Raw genomic sequence first — 21,712 nt, forward strand, 5'->3', positions numbered from 1 at the left:
CAGGCGGATCACGAGGTCAGAAGATCGAGACCATCGAGACAGTGAAAACCTGTCTCTACTAAAAATACAAAAAATTAGCTGGGCGTGGTGGTGGGTGCCTGTAGTCCCAGCTAATTGGGAGGCTGAAGCAGGAGAATGGCGTGAACCTGGGAGGTGGAGCTTGCAGTGAGCCAAGATTGCGCCACTGCACTCCAGCCTGGGTGACAGAGGAAGACTCCATCTCAAAAAAAGAAAAAAAAGAAAAACTTACATGAAGATTATCTAAACAGAGAACTCAACCACACTCTTTTCATTCCAAGGGCATATATATATGTTTCTTAACCCAGTATATGGCCAGGCACGGTGGCTCATGCCTGCAGTCCCCCAGCACTTTGGGTGGCTGAGGCTTGAGGCCAGGAGTTCAAGACCAGCCTGGTCAACATAGTGAGACTGCCTCTTCTAAAACTAAAAAAAATAAATAAATAAAGAGTGCAGCAACATGCATCTGTAATCCCAGCTACTTGGGAGACTGAGGGAGCAGGATCGCTTGAGCCCAGGAGTATGAGGCTGCAGTGAGCTATGACTGTACCACTGCATTCCAGCCTGGGCAACAGGGCAAAACCCTGTCTCAAAAAATAAAACAAAATGAAATAAATAAATACAGTATATAAAATCACTAAGAGATACACATACTATTTTTTTGTTTTGTTTTGCTTTTTTCCTAAGTCAGACTTATTTTTGACATTAGGACTAATTTTATTTTTTTAAACACCATGATTAGAGAACATACATTTCTTTATGTCTTTTTTCAATTTATTTCCCATTTACTGTTCTATGTTCTTGCCTTACACAAAGTTACAGGGAACCCAAATATGCGGAGATTCATATATTTCATTGTTTTAAACTCTGGATTTCTGCCAGCAGAGGTATTTTACCACAGACTATAGTTTGACTTCTCTCTATAATACTGATTACTACAGAGCAGGTATTTGCAAGCTATGACTCTTGGGCTAGATCTCTGCCAAATGCCAATTTTTGAAATGAACCTTAGGCTAAGAAAAGTTTTTACATTTTTAAATGTAATATTTTAAATGGTCATATAGGTACCTACCATAATGGTCTCCATTTTGTCTCCTGGCCAACAAAGTCTAAAATACTTATGATATGGCTCTTTAGGAGTAAGTCTGCTGCTCTGCTATAGACTCCCAGTTACATTTATATAGACTTGCTGTAGTTAATGAGAAGAGCATTCCATTTAAAAATATCTATGTTAGTTGTTAAGGTCTTCATTTTCTAAGACATTTCCTTCTCATGCTTGATCTCAGCCCAAAAATGAAAACCTGGCTCATTTATTTAACCAAATTATAAGAAAGCAAATTTTTTTAAAAAATCATTACTCTGTATTGCAAGGAACTGTTCTGATATTTTTAGTAAATGTGTGTCAGAAATGACTTACTATAAAGCTTTTTAAAGTTTCATTTTAAAAATTAAATTTGGGACAAAAACTATATAGTTCTTTATATAAAGTACAGAATAAGTATACACTTTTATAATATTTAATTTTAGGATCATTTCTCCACTCCAACTAAACTAATATTGACTGGGCTTTGCAAATGGCAGCATGGAGGGAACTTTAAGACATACATCCTTTCAGGTGGGCCTTTCATCCATGTGTGCAATGTATCCTTGGAGTCTAGGAACCAAATATGATTTTTACAACAGAGCTTCACAACCCTTAGTCTCTTAGGAAACAGAAATTCTCCAAAATCATATGCCTAATTACAAGCTGGTAAGTGATTCTTTTCATGTTCTTAAGAAGCAAAATCTCTTAAACTTTCTCTTTTTAGAATAAAAGTCAAATAAATTGAGAAGTAAGATAAACTGGCAGGAGTGTCAATGATGAAGAGCCCTTAGAAAGGTGCAGAAATATTAAAAGTATACTTTTTTACAGTTGTTCAAGATAAATCAGGATGGTACCAATAAAGTTAACAATTATAAAAAATGAGATAAAAGTCAGAGGAAATATTTACACCATTTACAAATTTTTTGGTAAAGAGCTAGAAAATAATACAAATCTCAAAGGAAAATTAATGTAATTGTTACTCTAATCACTTTCTAGTTACCTCAGTATACACATCTTTATACATACACACACACACACACACACACACACACACATAATTGTATTTACTTTCATATATTAAATGTGTTCTATGTTCCTATAAGTGGCTTGGGTATTCTCTCTTCTTCATAAATAATTAAGTTTCTTGAAGGGTAAGAATTTTATCATTCTTCTGTTACTCTTCAGGAAGTTTACTACTGTATCTCACAAAACAAAATACCATGTAGGACCAACATAGGCTAAATACTCAAATGAGTGTACAGAATATTAAATAATCTTTAATTTTTAAAAAGCAGGGAACTAAATATGATCCCAGAGTGGTTTCAAATCCGGATCTAATCCTGAGAGTATGAATTCAAGAGTATATGCATGAAGTGGGATCAATTCCAGGCTGTTTGTTGTCACTGATTATCTCTCTTCTAAAAGATTCTGCTGGTCCAGTTCAGCACCTGAGTTTCCTTGGGTCAATGAGGTTACTGGGAACCACCTTTGTGACAGATCTAAACACTAAAAGAATCCCTAAAACATATAAATCATCTAAGGATTACGAAGATGATAAAGCTCTATAGAAAGATTACAGTTTCTGTATTCTCCAGGACCCACCCTCCCTCAAATCCTTCTTTCTCATTAATGTTACAGTACTGTGTTTCAAAAAACAAAACTCCTTAGGTCTAGAATACAAAAACCCTTTGCTTAGCACCTAAGTTTCCTCAGCTATAAAGCAGGCTTGGTATTAGTGTTATAAGTAGCCTGCACAGAAGCTGCTAAATAGTTATGATTTTCTCAAAGTGTCTAATATCCATAAAAAACATTACTAGAAACTGGGCACTTAAATTTTATTTTCAATTATGACCTCAGTATCATGTTCTACTACTTAAATATAGAAAAATAAGACATTAGCTCATTTATATAAATGGAAGGCCATAAAGGTACAAGCTTAATTAAATTATAGAATCTAGCTCTCAACCCTGGGTTTTGGAAATTATCAGTTTGATTTTCAAATTGTGCTAAGCTTGCTAATCTCATCTGCATATATTAAGTGGTAATAACATTCTAAGGAACTCCCTCTGGGTATGGAAAGAAATAGAACCAAGGCTTACTTGCCTAAAATATGTATTAAGAATGTTCAAGATTAATGTGTACAGGTAAAGAGAAGATGTTTGATTAATCTCTAAGTATAAATATGGGAGGAAATTCTTGGTTCGTATCTACAAAAAAAGTACCATGGCAAAGTAAACATTTCCCAAATATGACTAAAGGAAGAAACATACCCTTTCACAGTTAAGAAAAGGCAGTTCCCCTGAACTGCAAGCTATCCTCTTCAGGATTTTTGCCTGTTTTCTGTCAGTCTGTATCCCTAGAGTCATTTTTACTATAATTCTTTTAAAAATTAAAGGGGCCTCATAGACTATCTTGATTGTTTAATATCGCTATCATTTAATTAGTGCTATTAATATGAGCCAGGTCACATCATGATTGACTGATAGATATGTTTTTAAATTCTTGCAATAATTTTAGATAATCATAACCCTATTTTATGGATAAGGAAACTGAATCTTTTAAGAGTCATTAAGTAATTTGAATGAAAAAACATTGCTGGTAGGTGGTGAAACCAGTACTCAAACCCGTCATTATGTTCTTGACTATAAGTGGTAAATTAATCTTTCATTATATTTTTCAGTTGACAGATACTTTAGCGTATCTTATAAACAGCAATATATTGAGCATATAAAACGTGATTTCAAATAGAATCTCACTCCTTTGTAAACTAGGATTTTAAGATTAAAACTAGGTTCTCTGAAAGAAGACAGAACTTACAATGAGATATCATAGCACTAATAACAGAAATAGTTTTTCATAAGTATGAAATGCAGTATACTTTAAAAATTTATTTTATCTCCCACAAAAGAAAATATATCCTTGTGATCACATAAAATATAGAAAAACTATATAAACATGTTGGCAATTCAATTTTTTATTGCTGCTACAGTATTTATTTAGTGTAATTCTTCATTTTCTAAATTCAGTCACTAAGTTTAGTGGAAATCAAAGAAAAACAGTGTTTCCAAACACAGAACTACTAACACACTACCATAATCCAGGGTCAATAGAAAAGCAGGAAAAAATTAACATTAAAACCAAAGCAAAACTGATAGAGGCCTGGATATCTACAAGATAATCTGAGAGCTAAGTATAACCTTGACATCATAAATAACCTGTGGGTCATTCTTAACCTTGTTTTCTCTTGATCTATAAATTCAGAAGCAGGTCTCAGTGCTAGAGATAAGGAGAATGAAGACTTTTTATTTCCCTATTAATGTACAGTGCTCAAAAAATATAATACATAAAATCATTTACAGTAAACTGTAAAGTTTCTTTAGGTTTATATGAAAAAGACACTCTTAGAGGAAGCAACTGTCAAAAATGGAGAGATTCCCTTACATGACTTCAAACAAATCCTCGCGAAATACATTTTTTACAGTTCATGTTAATTAAAAATTTACCAACCTATCACCAGGTCCTGCTCGATACCTTGCACCTGGGATCAGGACTGGGTCATCATCACTGTCATCTGTGTCCTGAAGAGCAGAGTCCCTGGTGGATGTTTCTTCATGAGCTGAAGGCCCGATGGCTTCTGTTTGGAACTGAGGCTCAGGATTGGTGTTATTTTCATTGGTAGCACTCTCAGTGCTAGTCTGATCTGAAGTTTCTGGTTCCTTGGCTTTTTCAGATGAAGTAGATTCTTCTGGAACCCCACAAGAGCTATCAAGATTGAGGTCATTTCTTTCTCCTGAGTTGGAATCCGATGGCTTTGCTGTGAATTTATCTGATTGTGCTGTCAGAAAATAAAGTTGTATGTAACAGGTGGTAAAGTGGGCAATATTAATTATTTAACCTAACTTAGGAGCTGACAAACACATTCTACTATGACATCTAATTCCTCTATAAGGGGAGGAAAATTCCACAACACATTTGGACATGGTCTCTAACTCTAGAGAGATTAACATAGATTAAGGCTTTTTATTTTCTCATACAAAGCAATTATCTAAAGGGAGCAACTCACTTATATTGATATGGTTCTGAACTGGGTTTTCTGCAGATACTCCTTCCTGATATTTTGTCACATCCTCTGATGATTCTTCAGGAGTTTCTGTAAATAAACCAAATTACAGTCACCCCTTGGTATCCATGAGGGATTAGTTCTAAAATCGCTGAAAATACCAAAATCTGTAGATCCTCAAGTCCCTCATATATAATGGCATATTTGTATATAACCTATGCATACCCTTCCTTATACTGTAAATCATTTCTATATTACTTATAATACCTAATACAATGTAAATGCTATGTAAATGGTTACTACACTGTTATTTTTAAATCTGTGTTCCTTTTTATTGTCATATCGTTATTTTGGGAGAGAGTTATTTCCATGGAATCTATGGGCATGTGGGGCCAAATGTACCATTAAATCCAGATTCTTTTAGAAAAGTAAACATCAACTTAATACTCCAGCTTTCCTATGGATAAACGGTTCTTAACCCTTTCTGAGTCATAGGAACCTTTAACATTCAGCTAAAACCTCCCCTCAGTACAAGGCAAATACGTATTTGCACACAAAATTGTACAAACACTATCATGGATGGATGGGCCCACTGCTTCTTCCTAATGTCCAGGCATTGGGCTTCATTAACTCTATGTGCAGAATCTCTGCTTTAGACTATCTCTTACAGCTGAAATTACTTGATCCTGCATTTTACTAAGCTTCCCAAAATCTAAACTTAAAACTGAGCATTTTTCTGCCCCTCTATCACGTACTTGGTAAAATCTAAACTATTATGAACAACTAGTCAAGCTAACCATACTATAAATTCTGTTTTGGCCATTGAAAATACTTAATTCTGGAATTTAACTGTCAGATGCATGAAGGATCAGTCTTTAACATTCCTTATTGGACATTTGCTTACCAGATAGCTGTCTTACACATATTTAATTTTAAACTCTGTTATACTAAGGTACTTATACATTTATAAGAAATATAATCCATTTGTTCCTTCATGTATCAAGCATTTATTGAACATCTACTGTGTTCTAGTCTCTGTGCTAGACATTAAATTTCATGTCATTGTCATATAAAAATATTCTACTAGAAAAGGGATCTGAAAAATCTCCTAAGTGGCACTTCAGGTATTAAATAGATTCACTCGTAACCTGTTTAGATTCTACTTCTTTTTCCCCCTCTATAAACCACACACACAATCAAAACAGATACAGCGGATTTCACTGCTAGGTATAAAAATGAAAAAGATTAATTCAAACTAACATCTATATCTCATCCATTTACAGTATGATGAATAATTATCCTGGCCACTGTGTCCACAAAGAGGACTGTGCTTCACTGTATCTCCTCATTTTAACTGCTTAAGGTCCCCATCTTTTGGATCTGCTATCTATCAGTTTTAACAGCTGGACTACAGAAGCAAAAGTAATTTATTAAAAACAAGAAACAAAAATACAGCATCGAAGGGAACAGAAAAGTAGGTAAACATCCAATGTTGGGGTTTTATAACAACAAAAGCAAAATAACATCTTACTTGTCTCACTGTCTCCTTCTGGGGGTTGCACTGAGCTCTGTGGGACCAAAGATTCCTCCTGACCCTCAGATTTGCAATGGCTCCCAATTCCTCTAGAACTTGACGCTATACTGCTCCTATCATCAAAACAAGATAAGTGATTCCACCAAAAAGTTAATAAATACAATCTTTTAGGATAATTTTTGTATTTTACAACTAGAGAGGTAGACCAAAAAATTCACAATACAAGTAAAATGTAGGATTTATTACTTTAATAGCATTTGTAAACATCATTTCAAACAAATCGAGATGACTATCACAACACACTTTACTCTTGAAAAAAAGATTTAAAAATATAAAGGGACTGCTTCTTCACTGTTTGGATCCTTCTATTATCTAGTATGTATTTCTACATGTCTCTGTATTGAGTTTTAAGTGAACTACATTGTCACCTTTCTTGTCTTCACTACAGGTGGTTCACCATATCCAAATCCTTAATGGTTACACAGATTTTTATGATACGCCCTTAGACTCTGTTATTCCAGGCTACTTTAAAAATTAATACTTGAACAAAAGCCTGGCCAGTTCTTTGATCTTTTGAACTGCTCCCTGTGGATCACTTCCAGTTCTGATCTGCTGTTCAGATATGGCAGGTGACTGAGCATCATAGTTCTGTAGAAAGACAGGGTAACATTTTCTGCTTCAGTTTTAATACTCACCTGATGATGACCATAGTTCTATTAGCATTTCTGGCTATAGCAGAATACAAGGCCAATTTTTAAAGAAATAATTTTCAATGAGTATTCTGTGACAAATCATGGCATATGTGTAAGAAGAGGACTGAATGAGAAAGAGGACATGTATAACAATCTGACTGAGATTTAAATTAAATTCATAGAAACGCAACAATTCTTTAAGTTTAAAATAAATGTAAACAAGAAAAAAGTAAGATTTACAGTAACTTAAAAAAACACTAATTATAGACAAATACCAGTAACTCAATAAACAATACAAACTATCATGGACTTTTCACCATGACAAAAACTCTTCTAGGCTGATTGCAGAAGTCAATTTGACTTAAAAAAAAAAAAAAGAGAGAGAGAGTACATATATAATATTATTTAAGTAAAACTGTATATTCATATGGGTGTATATATGCAGAGAAACATGTCAGGAAGGCTATGCACTTGTGTTGAGTGTCATGTCAGTAGGATTACCACAGGTAAATTTTTTACACTGAATTTTGTGTGTGTGTGTGTGTGAGTGTGTGATAAACCTGTATTTCTTTTAAATCAGAAAGGAATATACAGCTATTTTGGCAAAGAAAAGCTAATGTGGTATATATATATTTATTTTTTCCATTGAGAAAGCTATGATTCAGGCATGAATAAAACGCTCATTGTATACATTATGATAATTAAAATAAAAAAGGAACAGAGACATATTAGTGGAAAAGACACAATAACCGAGTAAATATATTTAACATATGTTAATATGGCATTTTAAATCACACAGAAACAAAAAGATTGTTCAATAAATGGTAATGAGACAAGAAAACAGCCATGTGGTAAAACCAAAACTATGGCTTCACATTATACTTTATGGGAAAATAAATTCTAGAAGGAATATATAGTTTTTGATACCAAATTATAGAAAATATGAGAGGAATATAAGAAGAACCTTTTCCCTTAATTCTAGGAATAACAAGGCTTTCCCATGCATGCTATCACAGGCAGAAACCATAAGGCAAAACCACTGTAAGTAAACTGAAAAACAAACACCAAATTGGGAAAAATATTTGCAACAAATGAAAGACAAATGGTATAACCCTCATGTAATTCTATAATAAATAAATAGCTCTAATAATGCAATAAGAAAAAGATAAACACCATAGTAGAAAACTGGGCAAAGTATCTGAAAGACAATTTACAAAAGATGAGAACTGTAGCTAACAGTCACTGACGGCCTTCTCAGGTGCCAATCAAGGTGCTAGTAAGTGCTATGTACTTTCTCTGCATGATCTCATTAAATCTTCATACTAAACCTATGAAGTAGGTTCTATTAAATATGCCCATTTTCAAGGGAGAAAACTGAGATTTAGAGAGGTTCAAAAACTTGTCAATTTCAGTCCAAGCTCTTAGCATGTTCTATTGCCTCATCTGTTACCAAAGAAAAAATAAAAGCAAGACACAATCCCGGTATAGATGAAAAAGACTGTATACTTTTTTTTTTAGTTCTGCCTGTTTGTTTGTTTTACAATGAATGTTGAATACTTGTATAATAATAAAAAATGCAAACTGCTTTTCTGACAAAGAAATAAGAAATTGATGAACGAGAATATAGTTCATGGTCAGTTTTTAGAGAAGGAAAAGTAGCATTCAAAAGAAGAATGGGACTAATGATTTTCTCTAAAAAAAAAAACCTCAAAAAGTTTAGATAAGATTCTTCAGAAGACGCCAGCTCCTTGTACACAGAATCATGAGAATGGAAAAGACGTGATAAGCATGATGACCTAGTGTCACCTTAATTATGTATTAAGAAAAAGGGCCACAAACATCACGATTTTTAAATGGTGAGGCACTAAGACTTATAAAGAAGTCCTATTGGCTGCACCTTCAAATATATATCTAGAATCCAAGCACTTTTTTTTTTTTTTAAACCACCTCCACTGCTCCCATTCTTGTCTAAGCCACCACCACCTCTAACCTTTCTTACTACCATAGCTTTTTAACTGTCCTTCTGGTTTATACCAATGGCATATGCTCAACACAATAACCAGAAATAACCTTTTCCTTTTAAATATCCTCCTCAATTTCCTGGCAGACCTTATCTACTACTCCTGTCTCCACTGCTCACTCCACTCCAGCTACACAGGTCTTCTTAAGATCCTTGAACATACTAGGTCTGATGCTTCTGTTTCAGAGTCTTTCTACTGGTTTTCTCTCTGCCCCAAATGCTTTTCCCCTAGATATATATGTATGTGGCTCACTCCATCTCACTCTTCAAGTGACATTTTGCCCAAATGTCACCTTCTCAATGATGCCTAGGTTTTCCAATCACCTTTACCTGCTCTATTTTCCTCCATTGTACTTAGTACCTTCTAACATACTATATGGTACACTTATTTATTATGTTTATAGTAAACTTCCTCCATCTAGAATGTAAGTTCCAATAAGGCAGGGGTTTAAGTACTTTTTTTCACTGATGTATTTCCAATGTCTAGAATAGTCCCAGGAACACAGAAGATATCCAACAGTATGTTAAGATCCTACTTAATCAAATATTTTAATATAAAATAGATACATACATACATAAACACAAATGGAAACCAGTGAATTTAAATAAAAGTAGTATCACATATCAACACATAGTTCATTACATATTAAGACAATGTATAACTATATTATATTACATATAATATATTATAGCAACATAACATGATCATATATTAATATACAATTAAATATTAAATATATTAATATATTAATTATGAATAATTAATATAGTGGTCATTAAACAATTGGTATAATTATATACTAACAAATATATAACTATATATTAAGAAATACTATATCAATATATTAACTAATATATTACTATTTCTAAATTTAAATTAAAAATTTTGTATGCTCTCTCAATCAATTGGTCATGAGACAGTGGGAAAGAGTATAAAAAGCTTACATAACTTGTTTTTCTTAAATGTAAAATTTCATTAGATTAATGAGCAATAAATATGATCAGAAACATTGTTAAAGAGAAGCTATACGACCATTAAATAAAAAGTTCAACCTTACTAGTAATCAGTTAAATAAATACTAAAAGTATTTTTAAATCAAATATAGAAGTTAAAAATAAATAATTATATTGAACACTAGCCTGAAGACAGTAAGTCATATACTTCCATATGTGCCTAGTAGGACTATAGTAAGTAAAGATTCTTTTGGAAATAACTTGGCAATATCTTTTAATCTAGATATAGTTCATTTCTGAAATATCTCTCAAATAAATAATCTTGAAGGCAGGAAAAAGCTTTATAAACAAAGATATTCATTAAAGCCTTATTTGGTAAAAAATGGTAAACAAATTTACGGCCCAATTAAAGGAAAATGGCTAAGTAAACTACAGTACATCTACTTTATGGACTATTACACAGCTAGTAAAATAATATATATTAAAATTAAGTAACATGGGAATATTTATTATAAAGTTAAGTCAAACAAATTCAGGGGAGAATACAGTATATTATCACTAAAATTATATTCTAAAACTCAAAACAAAAATCATACATATACACCTACCTAGGACCACAACTGCAAAAAGTCCCAAAATGTTAAGTTTATATTTTTGCACTAATTTTAATTATCAATTATTAGTCGTATTAACTTTTGCATTTTCTATCAAAAGAAATATTCTAGGATGAGCAACATTGGCATCATCTGGAAAGTTTTTAAAAATGCAAATTCTCAGACCTCCACTCTAAACCTAATTCTGAGAGTGGGGTCCAGTAATATGCATTTTAAAGAGCTCTCCCAGTGATTCTGAGGCACACTCAAGTTTGAGAACCAATACCTTATAGCAAAGCAAAACATAAAGATGACAAAGTGTTAAAAATTGAAATCTAATACAATCCTACAAAATGGCTAAGAACATCTTTACAAAAATATTAACTTACCATTCATCTGTAAAGTTCAGTTTTATTGTGCTTGTAGTTGTTCCTTCTGTGCTGTAGTGCAAACTTAAAACTGGTTCACCTGTCCCTGGTTTGGGGCTCAGCTTTTCATTATTGTTATCTGAAAATTGTGTTTAAAACATTTGAAAAAGTCTCTGAAACCAGTAAAAAGATGACATTTCCTAAAATTTATAAAACTTATATTAGGTTGTCCTTGTCATAATTCTTTTTTCACACCTCTTATGGGTTTCATTTAAAGTTTGAAGGCAAGTGTTGTAGAAATACTCTTTATATTTCAAAGTAGCACTGCATCAAATTCTAGCTTTGTGTACATGACTCCCTTTGATTCAGATGGAAATCACACACATTGAGAACCATATTTAGTCATTAGGGGAATCAAAAAGTATTAACATGCAATGACATAGTTACAAACTGGTACCCTTACTTAATAGAATGCTCGTAATTCCTCAGTTGCTTGAGCATCAGTAACTACTTTTGGCTCCTTCAGAAACACTGCGATGTAAGATACAACGGCTCTGTGAAAAACGGTTTGGCAAAAACTGTGCTACCATGAAACGTTATCAAATTCCTTCTGTTCTTTCAAACTCACAGATTTATAATTTAGGGAGGAATCATAGTTTGCACTTCATGGGGGAGAGGCTGGTATTTACTGTGCTTTGATATTTTCTAAAATACACTTTGTTGTAATATATTTTGGTATATTTCCGTTTCTCTTCCTGACTAATCTTACAAGGAATTTGTTTAATTGTGGAAATAGCAATTTCATTTTAAGAACCTATAGATGATGTCTATAATACACATCTATCTCGGTGTATGAAATCTTTTTAAAATGATGAAATCAAGAAAGTCTACACAAATGAAAGTATTTAAAGCTACCTTCCCCACCTCCCAAAAGAATACATGGATATTCAAAGACATAATTAAACAGAGCTTTACGTATTTTTCATTTTATGATGAACAGTTTGGGAAACATTAAAATACACAGGGAATACAAATGGATCCATAATCAAACATGATACATTTCTGCCAGTTGCTTGCAGAAAGAAAACTCTTCTGTGAGATAATCTTTTTCCTTGACACCAGTTCGACTGATTTAATACTAAAAATAACTTCTCTTGAAAAATAACAACAATCACTATTTCATAAAAGCAAATTTACTTAGGGTGTTTTTTATTATTGGATCTACTTTCTATTGCAATGAAGGACTTACATATTTTTTGATTCGTCTTGAAGATGTTGGAGCACACATTAAGAGAATCTCAGCTGGGCTCAGTGGTGGGAGGAACCCTTAAGCCCAGGAGTTCGAGTTGAGTCTGGGTGAGACCCCATCTCAAAAAAAAAAGGGGGGGGAAGGGGGCGGAGAATCTCATAGAACCTCTGTTCTAGCCTTTATTCTGTGAGAGGACAATTAACAAGACTTCAAATACAGAAATGCAGTAGAAAAGTATTCCACAAGCGTCAAGCTGGTAACAAAACTTAGTATCAATTCTCCTGTCTTAACTTCCAACTCTTGAGAAATCCTGTCCTACAGAATTGCTATTTGAAAATAATGTGAATTATAAACCTGACATCCCAAATGGTAAAGTCACTTTGTTTCTGCACTACTTTTGTTATGATTATGTCTTTGATTTAAACAACTCCTAGAAATAAATTAATAACCCATTCCAACTGTCAAAGATTTAGTATTACATTCAGTGTTTTGGAGGAGGTATTTTACCAAATCTCAAACTAATAAAGAACTGAATAGACCTTTAGCTTACAGAAATGTATTAAGGAAACATCTGCCCTATCCTTTACCCTCTTTCAAAAACTTGCTGTTTGCTGGTCATTTGTCCACAGTTTTCTCTTATTCTTTAGTTATGTTACTGAGATTTTTGTTTCATCACTGCTGTCTTAGCTTCTGGAATAGATGGGAACAGACAGCTAAAGACTGGATGATTGGATGATTAAGGAAACTGAGAGGAAGAGTTGGGGTTAGTTTTTTCATTTTCTCTCTCAGTATTTTATAAAGTTTTTGTTATTTATTTTTCTTTTAAGGTAAAGATGGTATAGAAAACAAAAGCAGGTGTGAGAGAAGTGTGAGACTGAATTTCTCAGATCCACCTTGATTACAGTTAAGACTTAAGTTATGAGAAGCCTTGTGGAATTTAAATGATATATGAAAACTTTCCTTTTGAGGAAAATGAATAGATATCTACATGCTATGACTATAGGAATATATTATAGTAAACAAACAACTATTAAGAGATCAGAACAGAGCACAAAACATTTTTATACAGGTTCCCCACCACAAGCAAGAAGCTTTCTAAGATGGTTAATGATCATTAAAACCTTCCTCCTACAGTATCTACTACAAAGTTTGTTGTTTTTATTTTTTTGAGACAGAGGCTCCTCTTGTTGCCCAGACTGGAGTGCAAAGGCGTGATCTCAGCTCACTGCAACCTCCGCCTCCCGGGTTCCAGCGATTCTCCTGCCTCAGGGTCCAGAGTAGCTGGGGTTATAGGTGCCCGCCACCATACCTGGCTAATTTTTGTATTTTAAGAGAGATAGGGTTTTACCACGTTGGCCAGGCTGGTCTTGAACTCCTGACCTCAAGTGATCCACCCGCCTCGGCCTCCCAAAGTGCTGGGATTACAGGCATAAGCCACCATGCCCGGCCTACAGAGTTCTTATTTGATCTCTCAGGAATATAATCTACATATTATAAAACATGTAGAATATTGGTAATATTCATTTAATCATAAAATGATTATAGTTGATATAATTTGTTCATTTAAGTTGTTAATGAATTCGTTAGCCTTGTGTAAAACTAGCCTGTTACTATAAAAAATAACATGAACTCTTCTGTTAGTCACAAAAACTTCAGGTCCCCGAATGCAGTTATTTCCTTATAGCCTACACTTAAATAAACAGTGTCTCTGGCAGAAACACAACACAATGAAGAACTTGGTTTCTTCAATCGCAAGTTGTTTTGTTTTTGTTTTTGTTTTGAGACAGAGTCTCACTTCATCGTCCAGGTTGGAGTGCGGTGGCAAAATCATGGCTCACTGCAGCCTCGATTTCCCAGGCTAAGGTGATTCTCCCACCTCAGCCTCCTGAGTAGCTGGGACAGTAGGCACATGCCATCACACCCAGCTAATTTTTTGTAGCTTTTGTAGAAACATGGTTTTGCCATGTTGCCCAGGCTGGTCTTCAACTCCTGAGCTCAAGCAATCCGTCTGCCTTAGCCTCTCAAAGTGCTGGGAGTACAGGTGTGAGCCCCTGCACTTAGCCCAACTGCAGTATTAATGACAGTATATATTCCAAGGTTTAAATTCATTTCCTAGTCTTTTCCCATTTCACTGTCCTTCTTTAATTCTAGTTTGCTTGGTCATATACAGCCTATCAGGTTACATTTTCTCAGGAATTAGGATTCCTGGACTACTAATGAATGCATTCACTATTTGTGATAAAATGCATATTCTAAACTACAAATGTCTAAGAAAAATCTACTTTAATGATTTTAAAAATTAAGTATTTTTACTTTATTTGAAAAAAAAAGTGTAACTATTTAAATGTTCCCTAACTTCTCTGTCAGCAGTTGGATCAGCAAAAACATTCTAAAACTGTATTTTTCAAAGTCTTATTTACATAATGCACAGATATATATATATATACATATACATATATATATATATATAAACATAGAAATATGTTGCTTAAAAGGTAGATTTTTATTTAAAACCCTTAAGGTTTAGAACTTCATCTAAATACACAAACAGCTTTATGTAGAAAGCCATCATATTAATAACTGTGATTTATTGAGCATTAGTGAATATATATCAATTGTAAATATATGTGTGCCAAAATACATACATTTCTTTAAAAAAACCTTTGTAATCAGTATTGTCATCTCCATTTTACAGATGATGAACTGATAACAATAAGTTTAATTTTTTCTCTAGTTACAGAGATTTCCTCCCCATCCCATCCTTTCCATAGACAGGGTCTTGCTCTATCACCCAGGGTGGTGTGGTGGCACCTTCATAGCTCACTGCAGTCTCAAACTCCTGGGATCAAGTGAACCTCCTGCCTCAGCCTCCCAAGTAGCTACGATTGCAGGTGTGTGTCACCATGCCCAACTTCTTTTTTTATGTTTTGTAGAGATGGAGTCTCGCTATGCTGCCCAGGCTGGTCTTGAACTCCTGGCCTCAAGTGATCCTCTTTCCTCAGTACTCCAAAGTTTTGGGATTATAGGTGTGGGTCACTGTGCCCGGCTGAGGTTTCTTTTTATAAGAAGTTCCTACTTAATATACAATCTTAGAAATAATCTAACTACAAAGACAAAAATAAGATTACTTAGATAAGTAACTATTTTAATTAAGAAATATCAATTGTTGGTGTTGTTACTCTTCAGAAATAAATAATTCATATCAAGAACATTAATAACTGGTAAGAGTTCTGGTAGCCAAAATTATCACTTAGGCATTATAGTATAGGAAAACTATGTTATATCTTCTTTTAGGGCACTTAAGAAACTGAACTATTTCTTCCTCTAAAAACATTACAGGAGAATATTTCTTTGTAGTGTGCTCAGCGCACACACACAATATAGTGGGGGAAAAAATCCCTTTTAACTTGTTCAACACTGCTAAGTTTTTAGATAGCCATTCTATATTGCTCAGTAATTATGGTTATTAAGAATAACTGATGACATCAGCAACTTAGAGTGGTCTCTATGGAGGCAAATTACCATTTGAAACACAGGCTTCAGAAGCACAGCAATAATCACATAAACATCACAATAAAATACTGTAAAAGACTTCATTTTTGGGGATTAGAAGTGAAAAGTCCATAACTTGAGATTCCGGAAACCAACTTAAAAGATCCTTTTCAGAAAAGCTACTAGAGACCTTTCAGGATAATGCATTGGCTCAGAAAAAAAAATTCAGAATGAGCTGAAATATAATTTGAAAGCAGTTTCCTTGAACTGCTATGTATTTAATTAGGTATCTTTCAAGTCTTTTGCATAAGAATCACAAAGTAACTATTTTTTGTAATGCACACACTGTGAAATGATTTAATCTGTACATTTCCACTACGAAATTATAATAATGAAAGGTTCTAAAAAATGCTCAAAGACATACAGAAAAAGTGTGATAACTGTAGTAAAAAAAAAATACGCTGAGTATTTTGTATATTTAAATATTGTTCAAAATGTTGCTATAGATCTAAATATCCAAATATTGATAAGGATGTTCAGACTTTAAGCTAGGATACCCCTGGATAATCTATCTCATATGTAAATCTAAACCAAATATTCAAAATGAAGATAATTAACTAGGTACAGCAACAATAATTTCTTTAGAACCCCGTGCCCAACATTTTTCTCTGCTGCTGGGTCACTATTATAACTTTATAATCACACATCAATTAACTATAGTAGTTTAGATAAGCTGTGGACTATATGAAAATAAAATAGTTTACCTAATGAGTTTTCTATTGTATAAAGATGCATGTATGATTATATAATGATATCCTATTTCCCATTCCATTATACCAAATATTTTTTTTTTCTTTTAGGTCACAATACTGTATTGTATACTTGAAATTTACTAAGAGGGTAGGTATTGTGCATTTTTTTTTTTTTTTATTATACTTTAAGTTCTAGGGTACATGTGCATAACGTGCAGGTTTGTTACATATGTATACTTGTGCTATGTTGGTGTGCTGCACCCATCAACTCGTCAGCACCCATCAACTCGTCATTTACATCAGGTATAACTCCCAATGCCATCCCTCCCCCCTCCCCGCAATAGGCCCCAGTGTGTGATGTTCCCCTTCCCGAGTCCAAGTGATCTCATTGTTCAGTTCCCACTTATAGGTGAGAACATGCGGTGTTCATACCAAATATTTTTTAAAAACCAAAGTTAGATGGAAATAAAACATATGCTGAAATATTCTGAAAAAATAATAAAGCTTAACTATCTCCCCACATTTTGCACTCCAACTTACTAGACTTGTATAGAAAAGGCAAATTTATCAACCATAGTTTTTAAACCGATGCAAAATTTTCCATTTTCATAGGTCAGGGAATCCACAATTTTTCTGTAGATTCCAGATTAGAGGATCTCCAATTCTCCTTCCAACTATTTGTATAAGGAAGTATATCTGGATTCAAAGTGGAAATGCTGCTTCCAGCAGTAGACTGCTAACAGAGAAGATCTATCTACCCTACAGATAATTGTGAGGCAATGCATTTCATTCTGAAAAATGAGTGCTTACACTAGTGCAAATCTGGATTTATAAAATAGAAGTGATATTATGTAAGCCAAAACTAAACAAAGTGCAACTTTAGTACAGATATTTATTAGGAAGTCCAATCTCTCTAATCTTTTTAACATTCAATCAAATTTTCTTCTGGCAATCACAACTCAACTCTATGTCAATTATAATAATTTTAACCCAAGAACTTTTTTCATGACATAAGTAGAAGTGTGAATTGAACTTAAACATGTGATTTGCATACATTTAGACTGAAAATTGTGCTTGGTTCCACATTCCTACCAGTATTCAGAATTTATGGGTTGAAATGTGGTAGCCATTTAACCTTTGCTTCCTTTTCTCCTACTTCAGAACCAGTAGTTTTATAGACCTCTATTCATAAACGTCTCCTATTCCTATTTCACTTTCAGTCTAGGGGGAGAACAGTATAGAATGAAAATAAGTAAATATGCCCACGCCATGTGGCACGTGAGCCCTGCCAAAATCCTTTTCCAGTATTTCCTTTCATGACTGTTTCCTTGGGTATACTCTCCTTTACCGGAAAAAAAAAAAAAAAAAATCAAATCTGCCTATCATAAATAACACTCTCATTTTGTAGATAAATTAACAAGTTAAAATGTGACTTCCAGATGAAAACAAATGAGGTAGACAGCTTAGGAGAACACTCCCTTTAACCACTTCCCCTTCCAGTTACTGTCCTCCTAGCTTATTGTTTTGAATTGCTTTTCTTCTCATTTCCATTTTTTCATCTCCTGCTCTAAAATCTGACCTCTGTCTCTGTCACTCTAGTGAAAGTGTTCTACGAATGGGGCTCAATCTCCACATTGACTAACTTAGGGGATAATTTTTTTGGAGCCAATTTACTTGACCTTTCAGCAGGACTCCAGCAGACAACACTCTCGTATTTGAAAATTTCTTTCGATCACAAGACACCACGCTGTTCTATGCCGCCATCCATCTCTCTAGTTGCTCCTTCTCTATCTCCTTTACCAGCTCTTTGCTGGCAAAATCTTTTAATTTTATCATTTTTCTGATTTTTCTTGAGATGTGTTAGCTCTCTTACTCTGTCCTCATCTTTCTACTTTCATCCTAGTTAATTCCATCTACTTCATGGCTTCTTAACATTTGTATGCAAAAAATCTCCCAAATTTCTTTCTTGAGCTCGGATATCTTTTCTGAGCTCCATATCTACATAATCAACTACCCAACCGATTTTCACCTTGAGTATCTCATACAGATAACTCAAACTCAATATATTCAAAACCGAGTTCATGATCACCTACCCCTACAAGTCCCTGCCCATGCTTTATCTCTTTTCCAGGGTTACCTGTTTAAGAAAATAACCATCCACTTAGTTGTGCTCAATCAAAATACGAGCTACTCTTGCAGTGGTTGAAAAAGTCACCTGTTAATCTCCATCAGTACCTCCCACAAAGCACCACAAATAAATGTATAACCTAAGTAAAAACAGTGTATTTGTTTTACAAAAGATTTAAGACACAAGTCCTGCCCTCTCCAGACTGCTATTTATTACTAAACTATCTTCATAAGAAAATTCTGAAGTTGTTACTGCAACTTACACTCTAGATTCCTCCTCAATCCTGTCTCATTCAATCTACCACCAAGTCCTGTTTATTCTACATCCTAAATATTTCTTGAATCTCTTCACATCTCTCCTACCTTACTTTTATCACCAGATCAAAATCTCTGTTACCAGGAGAACTTCCTAAGTGATTTAGTCTCTAATCAATTCTCCATACTCCATTCAGAGTATCAGGCCATAGTCATACTCCCTAATTTAAACACTTCATTAGCTTCCCTCTGTTCTTAAAATAAAATTGCCAAACCTAAAATGTCCAAAAAGTCACTTTGTCCTGCATAGTGGGATTCTCCTAATCATCCTGTATGTGGCATCTGAGGCTCTGCACATGCTATTCACACTTCCCTCTACTCATGCTCCTTCACCTAACTTATTCAGGCTCACCTTCCAGATCTCAGCTTAATGTCTCTTCCTCAGGAATGCCTTATTTGACCCTCAACCAGAGGGAATAAAGGCCCACTCTCCTATGTTCCACATTGTACTCTGCTATTTCCCCTTCCTTTCATAACACTCATCACACTTCTATTTAATTTTTCATCCATCTTTACTGTTAGATCAGGCAAAGCAAGTGGTTATGATCACTGATGCCAGAGCCAGACCGCCTGGGTTTGAGATACATTTCTAATGCTTACTAGCTGTGTGCAACCTTAGACATGTTTCTTAACCACGCTTTGCCTCAGTTCCCTCATCTGAAAAATGGGGGTAATAACAGTAATGGTTGTGGTAAGGATTAAGTAAATTAACATATAAAAAATTTGCTCCAAGCAATGTTTGGTACAAAGAAAATGTAGTATTAACTGTCTATGTTGTTGTTGCTGTTGTTATTATAAATCAACTCAATGCTCCCAGTACAGAAGACAGTAGTGTTATTCATTCATGCACCCTAGTACCTATCCCAGTACTTGCCACAAGGTAGGTAGGCATTTACATATCAGTTGAATTAATGAAGTATAGACATACAAACATGGCTCCACCACTTATTTCACTCATCTTTACATATTTCTCAGAGTCTTAGTTTCTTCATTAGTAAAATTAAGATAATTCACCTCATTATTAGCACAAATTAGATGATGCATGTTAAATTCTTAACACAGTGCTAGTCACAAAAAACTCAATAAATGTCAGTTATTTTTATGATAGACAATTCTAAGTTAAAAAACAAACTGGAGATACAGGTTTGATCAGTAGAAGGGTAGAACAAATGAGCATATGCAAGAAAAATTAAATAGGGTTTAACTTCCAAAAGATCAAATATATCATTAACTGGAACAATCAAGACCTAGTAGTTGGGGATAGGAAAAAATCAGTTACTTCATTCCAGATAACTAAGTGATAACTAGTTCTAAGGAATACAAAGAATTTAGAATGAAATTTTATTTCACTAACTTACTATTTCACAAGAATTTAAAATATACTATTTACGGATGTATTCCAGTGTGGTGAATATTGAACTTATATTCTTACTAATAGAGCAAGCTTCAATCACTAGATATTTAATAAAAATTAGAATTGTCAATATAAATTTAAAACAATATTAGATAATAGTACTAAAATGAAATTTCAATTTGGTGACAGTATATAATCTTAAGGTAATACATATTTAATGCATGGCAGATCCAACTTTTCCATTTCTCAATCTATCTTAGTAGAATTAGTAAAATCTGTTTCCCTGGTTTTTGATTATCCACTAGTCTCCTATAGATGAATGTTTTACAAACATCAAAGATAGTTTATATAAAATGATACATAGTGGAAAATTAACATTTATAGTTTTCATACCTACAAATTAGTGTTTATATTTCTTTAAATCTAGAACAGAAAATTAGTGCCTTCAGATGCACAATTGCCTACAGACATAAGTTTCAAATTTGATGGCACTGTCAACTTCCACTTAATGGAATCACTGTAAGGAAGAGAAAGCAACTTGTTTCAATCATGGCCAAAACCTAAAACTCAGACAAAACAACTTTCTTGTATCCTCTCAAAAGTTAACTGTTCTCAAAAGAACAATTATAGATTCTTTTTGCTGTTGTTATTTTTTAAAATAAAATAAGGGGGAAATTGCTGGCCTACATACTTTTAAGAGGAAAATTTTGTAAGTTTTAATAATATAAGCAAGGTAAGAGAAATATGTCAGAAAAGAATTTTTCCTCTTATAATAGAGATAAAAAGGAAAACTAAAACTACCCATTAAAATATATTGTTCAAACTAAACAAGATGCATGATGGACATTATTGTGCTTATTCAAGCAGAATTTCACTTTAGGCATAATTAGCACAGAAAGGCCATCAATGCGTTTACACACAACTCCAAATTTGGAGAACACTGGAAATTATTATAACAGGATACAATTAATAACAATGTGCATGTTATACATTTATTTCCCTATAATTTCATTTCTTAAAAAAAAGTAAAACTATTAAGACAACCATGGAGCTGCATTAATGAATAAAGATTCAGGCTAAATAAACTTCTGTCAAACTGT

General features: G+C 33.7%; 1 protein-coding gene across 13 annotated transcripts in view; it reads right to left on the reverse strand.

The window, feature by feature from the left end:
• The window catches only part of DCAF6 (DDB1 and CUL4 associated factor 6), a 141,524-nt gene that overhangs the window by 24,803 nt on the left and 95,009 nt on the right, over window positions 1-21,712 (reverse strand). For all 13 annotated transcript variants that reach the window (XM_031658856.1, XM_031658855.1, XM_031658850.1 and 10 more), the window contains 4 exons: window positions 11,345-11,462; window positions 6,694-6,809; window positions 5,166-5,252; window positions 4,610-4,937 (listed from right to left, as the gene is read on the reverse strand). In XM_031658856.1, coding sequence (XP_031514716.1) covers window positions 4,610-4,937; window positions 5,166-5,252; window positions 6,694-6,809; window positions 11,345-11,462 — 649 coding nt within the window. The remainder of the gene's footprint in view (window positions 1-4,609; window positions 4,938-5,165; window positions 5,253-6,693; window positions 6,810-11,344; window positions 11,463-21,712) is intronic.

This window comes from Papio anubis, chromosome 1 (assembly GCF_008728515.1).
Source record: "Papio anubis isolate 15944 chromosome 1, Panubis1.0, whole genome shotgun sequence".
NCBI lineage: Eukaryota > Metazoa > Chordata > Mammalia > Primates > Cercopithecidae > Papio > Papio anubis.